This window comes from Curcuma longa, unplaced genomic scaffold, assembly GCF_044706935.1.
Source record: "Curcuma longa cultivar G26 ecotype Majalengka, Jawa Barat unplaced genomic scaffold, ITB_CL_G26_1.1 contig_15883, whole genome shotgun sequence".
Taxonomy (NCBI): Eukaryota; Viridiplantae; Streptophyta; class Magnoliopsida; order Zingiberales; family Zingiberaceae; genus Curcuma; species Curcuma longa.
The window spans coordinates 1-10,339 of NW_027430228.1; the positions used below are offsets into that span (position 1 = coordinate 1).

Consider the following 10,339-nt stretch of genomic DNA (forward strand, 5'->3'; position numbering starts at 1 on the left):
AAGTGTGATCTTGTCCTAACACCTTGTACGGAGCAGATTTGTAGAAGAGGATAAGAGTTCGAATCTCGATGAAGTCGAGCAATACCCTCCTCCATCGTGACCAACTGCAGTTTATCGATTTATCTTCTCATAGATGGTCATGAGACCGACTGTATAGGATCATTAGGATGACAAATTCTATCTTTTTATTGAAAAGGGATCCGTGAGGTTGACTACCAAAAAGACATAATTATCAAGCACGAAACAAAGAAAATATGTTATTGGATAACCCTAAATTAAAAGAAAATTAGGGAAACCTAGGACTCCTTTAAAAGAAATGAAACTATATGGAAACTATGATAATTTAAACTATACAATTAATTATATTAAAACGAGTCAAATTATAGATAAATCAACTAAATCAACATCGGCTCTTCACCCTGAAAGAGTTGTGTGATTTATCAAACTAAGTTAATAACAAAATTAAATCAATGCAGCCCTAGTATAACGGGGCTTCAACTCTACATTTTATAAGAGTTGCAAAATCTAAGAAATTATTATAATTCTAGGGTATAATTGGCTCACTCTTAAAGAGTTGCGTATTAAATTAACAAAATTAAGTAATTATATAATAAAGTTTAGGCATTGCATTCAAAGTATTATTAAGTTTTGTTTGTGTTTATTTATTTCGGCATTAAATGAAATGCTATACCACTAGGTGGATTATAGATCCTTTACACTAGTATTATGTGAGATATATTTTAGATGAATTATGAATCGTTTATCTTTTATATATAAAAATAATATATTTTATTATTAGCCGAATGGAGATCATATAATTTTGTATTTGATAATCTATTCGGGTTGATCTTGAGTTGTAATGCAGACGTCAATGTCAACATCCCGAATTATCTTCCTTATTCTTTTAAAGTTTTTTTTCTCTTTATCCATAAATCCAAGTTTTTTTCTCTTTCTTAGTGTCATTGGGTTCCCGAGCTTTAGCTCGGGTAGCTTATAATGTGATTCCGCCCTTGATGCACTCGGGCTGTACTTAGGCTATAGCCTAAGTCAAAAAATATTTTTGGAGCATAAAAAATGTAACATAAAATTCAACATGACACACTCCATGCAGTGGATCTTATATTCATGTAGTGGGGCTCACATCCATGCAGTTGAGTGTGTCATGTTGAATTTCATGTTATATTTTTCATATAGCGTATCATTTTTCATATTTTTGAGAGGTGGATCCAAAGCAAGCTTTTCCACTCGTTATTGCACTAATTAGTGAATTTTAAATTTTATTTGAGATTTGAAAAAATAAATATTTTGTTAATATATAAATAAATAAATATAATATTATATATAATATAAGACATGTCTCATACTAATTGAGATATCTTTCATTTTATAATTTCACAATCGTTTTTATGTATTTTCAACAGGGAAATTTAATTGTATCCCAACATTAATTGGATTGTAAAAATGAGATTCCTGAATTAATAAAAAAAACAATCTAAATAGATTTGATTGATGGTTGCAATCGTTCCACCACCTCTCAAATAATAATAAAAAGAAACAACAAAGTTAATTATTTTTTTGTTCTACCATTTTTCCATCAATTATTCTAACTTTTAAGCGTGTTTACTTGAGAGAGGGAGAGAGGTAGAGGGAAGAGAATAAGTAGAGGGAAAGAAAATATATTTATATGGATTAAAAGAGTGGTGAAAACAATAAAATGATTATGCTAAACATTTTTTTCTTTATCAAGCATGATAACAAAAGCATTATGTGAATCATCGTGTCAATCATGGCAATCGTCTATTAAGAGAATGGAGAAGACAAATGCACCTATTTTTTTTTATTGTGTGTTTGTTTTTATATTAGGTATTCAATTTAGACTAATTATTAATATTGAGATAGACAGTCTGATTTTATATTTTATCTATCAAATAAATTCATAAAGTGAGATGATTCTTAATTTTTCAATATCATTAGTTGTTTAAATATCATACATGTGCTATATAGATTTTAAAGTCTAATTATTTTTAAAAAAATCTTATCTTTTACCACCACAAAGACAAATGCACATGAACATTATACCCAAATCTCTAATAATGCTCAAATATCTAATAATGCAATTTCACACGAGAATACAGACAAACATATATTAAAGGCTGGATAAGGATAATCAATGTATGTCCTGTCCTTGGGGTCACAATGTCATTAATTTTCTTCATCACCTCTCGTAGCCTCTTAAAGTCTCACATGTGGTTCCCTTATATTTGTAGGAATTTTTTTTCAAAGTCAATCAAAGGATGTTGGACATGTGATAACCACCTTGGCAAGGGCTAGTTGGGATTATCTTTTTTTTTTTTAATCTCACATGTGGGCGATTAATTAAATTAAAAAAAATACTAATTAAAATATTAATATTTATGTGATTACATATTAATTTTAGTATAGTATAGTGTTTTTAATACAACAAGATGATTAACTTTTCTTCTTATTTACCTATATATTTTCTTTTGAAAAAAAATTGAGATTAATATAATTCAATTTACTTTTACATGTAACGTTTAAGGCGGAGGTGGATTATAATATATTATACTCGGATCGATCCTAATGTATCATTCAAGCAATTATCCTCATCAAACATGGAGTCCAATATCAAAATCTAGTCTAGACATGTATTATATATGCTCGATAAGAACAAACTTAGGTGTTATGGGTTAGTACGCCTAGGTCAAAAAAATCAATATTTGATCCAATTGACAATGACACGACAGAGACAAAGCCCAATCTTTTGGTCGAGCTGGCTCAGATTGGTCTTCAACCCTATAGCTAGCTCGGCTCATCACCTAGCTCGGATCGAGGCCCCGCACTCTAATTAAGCCTGAACTCTTCTCACTGCTCGAGCTCTCCTCTCAGTGACCTACTCGAGCTCTCCTCTAAGTGACCGCCCGAACTCTCTTCTCAGTGACCGTCTGAGCTCTCCTCTCTAGTTCAGTGGTCGATCCCTAACTCGATCCTTGGTTAACCACTCCAACTCTCTTCTAGCCTAGTGGTTGATCTTTTACTCAGCCCCCCTGATCAACCAACTATGCGGCCCACTCAGTGCCCCACTCGATGCTCTACTAACTTTGCTCCCGAATGAATCCGTGATCTTCTAGCTAGAGGTCTACCCTTCCGTCAACTCAACCTTTTCAAGTTCACGCTTCTGTCCAGACTGCCATCAGAAGGACACGTGCAATGATATAATATTTGATGGTAGCTGACCTATCTCATTAGTATAATATGATTAATGAAATATTCGATAAAACCCTTAACTATCACGGTGATGAAATATTCTCCTTATTGGCGACACATCTACCTAAGGACTATAATGGTCTCATTTCTCTCGGGTGCAAGTACACGTACACACAATTAACACTTTCCTTCTCTAATATTTTGTTTCTTCTCTTTCCATTTAACTTAAGCTAGTATCGATGGAATCAAAATATCTCCACAATGTCTAAGCCCTTATGTCGTTTGATCGGCTCTCCCCAAAAGACCTCATACCAATGGAGATACTTTCCATCCTTTTAACCCCATGATCTTTTCCATGTACTTTAGATGTGAGATTATGGGCACCCCTATAATCTTCATTCTCACCCTCCTTCTCTTTGCAGTCTGACAGGGAGCTCCATCATCTGCAAGTCTTGCATGACTTCATCATCATTATCATCAGTTGATGACTCATCCATAGATGATCTCAAACAAGAACATTAGGTGATGAGGAATATGACCTACAAACTAAGCAACAAACCTAACCTGACCTATCGGATAGATTGGCTTAGCTCAACATAACCTAACCATATGCATTCCCTTTTCTGCTAAAGGTGGAATCCGCCACCTTAGCGGCCCCACACGATCGGCCCCCCGACCATTTGTGAGCTAGGAGATAAATCGAAAAACTGCAATTGGTCACGACGCAGGAGGGTGTTGCCTGACTTCGCCAAGATTCGAACCCTTACCCTCTTGTACAACTCTGCTACATCGTAACCAACTCAGCTATGCCCCGGAGGCAACCATATGCATTCCCGATTTCATGGGCAATTACAGCTTCGTCTATGAAGAGAAAAAATAATAATAATAAACGGATGGTCAGTTTATATGCACGCACATTTGAGAATATATATAATATTCAAGTCCAAGGGCTTATCAAGGACAGACTGTCATGCATGTTCCCTAGCTCATTGTGTGCTACAAGATCAATGTTTTTTTTTCTTCACATGTTACAATACATAAAAAATCCAATGTGATGACGCAATAGTATCCGAGGTGCATGCTTCGGTGTGATATTAAATTTTTATGTTCAGATAAAAGATTAAAATTAGGCATTCTCTTATTGTTTTGATATATGTACTATCTGAGTGAGCAAAGAACGAAATCACACATGAAAGTTAAAGAGCTCATTGCTTAGTGTGGGTATGGTACGTGGCATATATGTTCAATGAGTTAATTAGAGGTTCAAAAAAAATAAAAAACGATAAATATCTAAGGGACTACAATGCGAAAAATATTGAGATGATATTGAGGCATCTCTGGATCATTGATTAGAGTGTCTAGATTGGCAACTCAATGACTCAAGATTTGTTGAAGTCTGAGAAAGCTGTATGAGATAGACTAAGAGACCGTAGAATGAAGGACATCGAGGCAGTAAGGATGACAATCAAGGGGAGTGGACTTCAAAGTCAAAGGAGCGAAGGTGAGGCATATGAAGGATGTACCTGAAGGAAGGTGGCTCTGAGGTGAAATTAAAATGCAAATGATAAGATATCGATGAGCTGAGTGTTGAGTGACTTGTATTTATGGGAATAAAGGTAAAACTCAACATAGGTGGATTTAACTTTAGAGGTGGTCATCAAATACTCCAAATAGATCTAGGATATAAGGGTTAAGCAGTTCACTAATTGGGTTCAAGGAGCTAGTGAATAGAATGATTTTTTTCATGATTGAGTAGTCAAATGATGATAAATGACCAATCAACTGATAAATTAAACAATGTGGAAGACATAATGGAGTTTTTGTTGTACAATAACAATTGGATCGCAAGAACCAATCGACTAATAAATCTGAAACAGTTGTTTACTGAGCAACAGATATCCTTTAGTAAAATTTAGAAGGCCATAAAAAGAGAAATAATATTAGTTAAACCTGTTAGAGCGTTTTATTTTTCTTGTTTTATTTCTCGTTTTAATCCCTTTGTAATCTTGATTCACAAGGGGTTTCTTAACTTTTGGTGTTTGACCGAGAAGGAGGATGCTAGTGGTGCTTTCCAAAAGTGATTAGATAATAGATTATGGAGTAGGAATTTGAAAATTATCAAACCACTTTAACTAAATATGTTAATGATTCTTATATGGTTTTCGGGGCATAGTAAAGTTGATTATTATAAGATAAATTTATTAAAGTAAATAAAGATTGAATCTCAACGAAATCTAGATAATACGTAGTGATCAACTTTCCAACGAATTCCATTTTTTTTTTTTTGCTGGAGTTAATTATCCTTATATGTTGTTAATCACATGTGACCTTGCTATAAAATAAATAATATTTTTTCAGAATAAAAAATGTAAGGTGACAACCTCTCAGTCACTACCCTCTCTTCTATATAAAGGAAGCTTTTCTATTGCCAAAGAGAGCATCAAGCTTCACTCTTCTCTTTCCGCTCATGGCTTCCGCCATCGCCCTCCTCCTTCTCCTCTCGTTCTCCGCCGTCGCCGCCGTCTCCGGTGTCCCATATCAGGACGTCCTCACCCTCTCCAAGCAAGGCGGGGCCGTCCCCGGTCACAGCGACGAGGAGGTAAGAATGCTCTACCTGGAGTGGAGGGCCAAGCATCGCCCTGCCGAAAAGGCCCTAGATCTGGACGAATACCGGTTCGAGGTCTTCAAGGAGAACCTCCGTTTGGTGGAAGAGCACAATGCGGCCGCCGACCGCGGGGAGCAATCCTACCGCCTCGGGATGAACCGGTTCGCCGACCTCACCAACGAGGAGTACCGGGCCAGGTTCCTCGGGAACTTCTCCCGGCTGACATCCACCTCCCGGAAGATCAGCAGCAGGTACCTGCCGAGAGAAGGGGACGATCTGCCCGATTCCATCGATTGGAGGGAGAAGGGCGCCGTCGTCTCCGTAAAGAATCAGGGCCGTTGTGGTAAACTATTTCTTCCTTTGTTGACTTCAAACTTTTTAAAGCACTGCTGATTCTTATTACGTAGTCAGTTATAATAAAGTTAGATATTTGCTTTTGTTTGAAGAACGTTTTTCCAGATCCCTTTCTCTTTGCTTCTCGTTCGTCTTTTGACAAAAGGGGCGCTGTTTGGAATAACTGGCATGGGGATCTGCTTCTACCTCTCCTTTAGCCGGGAATTTTGTTAGATTTGTAAATTCATCTACTGCTAGCTAGTATCGAAATCTTGAAAGTCTAATCGATGAACTCACCAAATGAAGATTTTTTACTTGCTACTGGTACTGTTAAGAATAAGTGGATGATAGGGATGTGTTCTGGCTAAGTACCACGGATGGTCAAGCCATTAGTCAATGAATGATCCGATGTGTGCGATTTTCTGGAGGAGCTCGAAGGAGAAGATGATGAGGATCTGAAATACACTTCAGAAAGAGGTTAGACTGGTACCGGAGTCTCGGCAAGCCACTCCGACACTCAAATTAGAATTCTTCCGAAAGAATGGAATGTAGACCGAAAAGAAGATAACACCAGAAGAGTTTTCAGAGTCGAACATGGAATAAGGCTACGTATTAGATTTTTTATAGCTCGCTAAGGGCATCTCTATGTTGGACCGGATAACATCATTATAACAACATACGAGGAGATCAGATCCGACAGTGGTTTCCTTTTGGCCTTATATGCAGAAAAAAGGATATCCGAGGGGATCATATCTGACAACCTCGTAACCGTTTGTACTCTTGGACTACCGCGTGTCTATGAGAATATTCATGTTCTTCCTTAGTAGGTCCATATAAGATAGTGGTTAATAGAAGACGTAAAAGTGGGTCCCAAGACGGAGCCAGCTGAGGTGGCATGGTCGAGACAAGGCAGCTGAGACCGAGATAGTCGAAACTGAGACGACTCAAATGAGGTTTTGGGGCCAGATGAGATTGCTTTAGAGACCCAAGTGAGGTCAAGATTGAGCCCATGTTAAACCCGAAGTACAATCCGAGCCGAAGGCGACAACTATTTGACCCTGATGGGATCATTTCTCCTAGGTTCATATTGACTAGTCTTGGCAGATCAGCCTGAACCTTGACCTTCGCTTGACTCTTGACCTTTTCCCTAGAAGGAGTCACGTCATCTATGATACCTAGATCAGGATGTAAACGAGCCAAGCCAAATCGCTGTTCAAGCTTGTTTGATAGAGTTGTTCAAGTTTGTTTATCTATTTGATCTTGTGCATATTAAATGAACATAAATAAATTCTTATCGAGCTTGCTCACAAGCACTTAACTCATTTACAACCCTAACTAGATCGTCTCCTTGAAACATTTCTTTTGAGATCAAATAATAAGTTTGCGACGGATTCTAGCAAGTTATGGCAAGCCAAATATAAGATGTAAAGTAGTTTGGTTTCAATGATCTCAACGGGTATGCTAATTATAACCTTGATGGTGTTTATAGGAAGTTGTTGGGCGTTCTCTGCAGTTGCTGCCATCGAAGGTATCAACCAAATCGTCACCGGTAATCTGATTTCACTGTCAGAACAGGAATTAGTGGACTGTGATACCGGCAACCGTGGCTGCAGTGGTGGATTCATGCACATCGCATTCAGGTTTATCATTAACAATGGTGGCATCAACAGCGAGAAGGTCTACCCATACATAGGCCAAAAGGGGACTTGCAATACCAACAAGGTGATCTATTGACTAACCATTGGCAACTAGAGACGCTTAATGTTTAGATTGTCAATCGCTTTATAAATCTTGTTTGGTGCTTGCCTTTCTCGTGCAGCAAAATGTTCATGTTGCCTCAATCGATTCGTATGAATTTGCTCCTGGCAACAAGGAGAAGTCTCTCCAAAAGGCTGTGGCAAATCAACCAGTTAGTGTTGCTATCAGTGCCGCTGGAGCCGATTTCAAACTTTATGAATCGGTAAGATTCATCCAGATGATTAAATTTTGATAATTGAATCGGTTTGAATTATCCAATCTAGTGGCAAAAGCTTGTGTGTGTATGGCATCATTGAATGAGTTTTATGGGATGCGTTTCTTACAAACCACTTTGATGTTTTTTCTTCCACAGTTGGCGTGCTTTATATCATTGCCATGTCAAGGCTATTCCTCTCCATACATATAGTTTTTACCATATTGCAAGTGCCGTAGACATTTAGGTGCCATAACACAAAATATGTTGATCTTCCTGCGTGCTTTTATAATATAATATTTTTGCAGGGAATATTCACCGGAACTTGTACAACTGCATTAGATCACGGTGTGACCGCAGTAGGTTATGGTACTGAAAATGGCAAGGACTACTGGATTGTGAAGAACTCATGGGGTGAGGAATGGGGAGAGTCTGGCTACATACGAATGGAACGGAACATAGCACAATCTTCTGGCAAATGTGGTATTGCAATGTATGTTTCTTACCCTGTAAAGGAAAGGACCAACCTGCGCAACCCTGTTTTCATAATATAAGCCACGACTCGCTATGGTATATATTATCAAATAAGATCTTGTATGTCTATTATGTGAGCTCCGAGATCATGTACTAGCTAGATCTTGGATTTGATTGAATGATAATAATATTACATCCGTTGTGATGTAATTATATGCATAAATCGAATGTCTGGCTAGTCAAGTATCAGCTTCTCGTTATATGGCAGCCATTGTTCCATGGTGGTCTATTTATTCGACACATGGTTCAGTTCTCTTTTTGTATGTGATATTACTATGTCATCTGAACATCTTCCCTGCTCGGTTCGGTTGCATCATTTCTAGCTCAGCTTACTCGGAGCCACTTGGCAAACCCACTCGAGCCATTTGGTAGTTCAACCCGCTCGGGTCACTCCAAACTCGACTTGCTCGGGCCACTCGATAGCTTTGGCAGCTCAGCCTTGCTTGACATCTTGGCACAACTCGGTCTAGTTCATCTCAGTTTGGTAGCTCTGCCGTACCAGATTGACAGCTTAAGATCAATATGCAATCATCTTAAATTAGTAAAATTGTCTGATAGGAAATTTGTGTGAACTTAATAAGACAGCAATAAGATAATAATAGGGTGAAAACACAAATATAGATACAGAATTGTCTCCATTTTTGTAATAATTTTATAGTAGTTAACACTCCAGTGTTAAACTGAAGGCGTTGATTCGTTGAAGGTATTCTTTTGTTTATATTGAACAAAATGACCATTGACAAAATATGAATGGAAAATTGATGAATAAAAGAGACTTTATTATTTATGGGTTATTAGTCCCACACTAGAAGTTTTTGATCCGCTCATGCACTCGCTTGGGTGCATTGTGACTATGAGGTTGTTATATATATATATATATATATATATATATATATATATATATATATATAAAATATTGAAATAGGTGACTCATATGCAAACACAATCTACACATATCTAATGTTAAATTGGTCGGAACAAATTTACCCAAACGGATTTTACTAAATTACAGTACCAATTTCTGTTACAGTGTTTAAGGTTTTAGTATAGTGTTTAGGATTTAAGATTTCTACTATAATGTTTCTGCTACATTGTTTAGAGTTTAGAATTTTTGTTATAGTGTTGAGGGTTTTGATACAACATTTAGGGCTTTAGAGTTTCTACTATAGTATTCTCTGCTATAATACAACCGACTGATGAGTTTGATTAATCGATGATAGCACTATAGCAGTGAATAAAAAATTTAAAATTCAATTGTTACACTTGATTGATCCCAAATCAATTGATTGATGAAACAATAACAATTGATTGATGGCATGTAGCAACAAATTGGATATTTTGAACTTGACTGCGAACAGTTAATTGATGTTGATTGATGAATAGTAATAGCTGTCTGACATCACTCTTGTAGTCAATAGAAGATTTCTGAGTCGACTGCGACACTCGATTGTTTGGCAATAATAAACTAATGAACAGCAATAATCGATTGCTCATGGTGAAATTAGAATTAGTAACAGCCGTTTTGTAAATACAATGATCGATTTTAGTGGAACAATCTACTGATAATAATGAGTAATCGGCTGATAGGCAAAAATCAGCTCCGACCTAAAGGTTATAAAAGAAAAGTTTCGAGAATGTTTTCAGATCTGATTCTTGAAGATTTTCTAAATCTTAGGAGGCAATCCAAAGCA

The 10,339-nt window shown here is 36.9% G+C and overlaps 1 protein-coding gene across 1 annotated transcript; it reads left to right on the forward strand.

The window, feature by feature from the left end:
- Nucleotides 1-5,681: 5,681 nt before the first annotated feature.
- LOC141816273 (zingipain-2-like) lies at nucleotides 5,682-8,677 on the forward strand. Its single transcript, XM_074704083.1, has 4 exons — nucleotides 5,682-6,173; nucleotides 7,653-7,885; nucleotides 7,983-8,123; nucleotides 8,423-8,677. The coding sequence occupies exons 1-4, from the start codon at nucleotides 5,693-5,695 to the stop codon at nucleotides 8,666-8,668; spliced, it is 1,101 nt and encodes a 366-aa protein (XP_074560184.1). The 5' UTR covers nucleotides 5,682-5,692; the 3' UTR covers nucleotides 8,669-8,677.
- The last annotated feature ends 1,662 nt before the right edge of the window (nucleotides 8,678-10,339 follow it).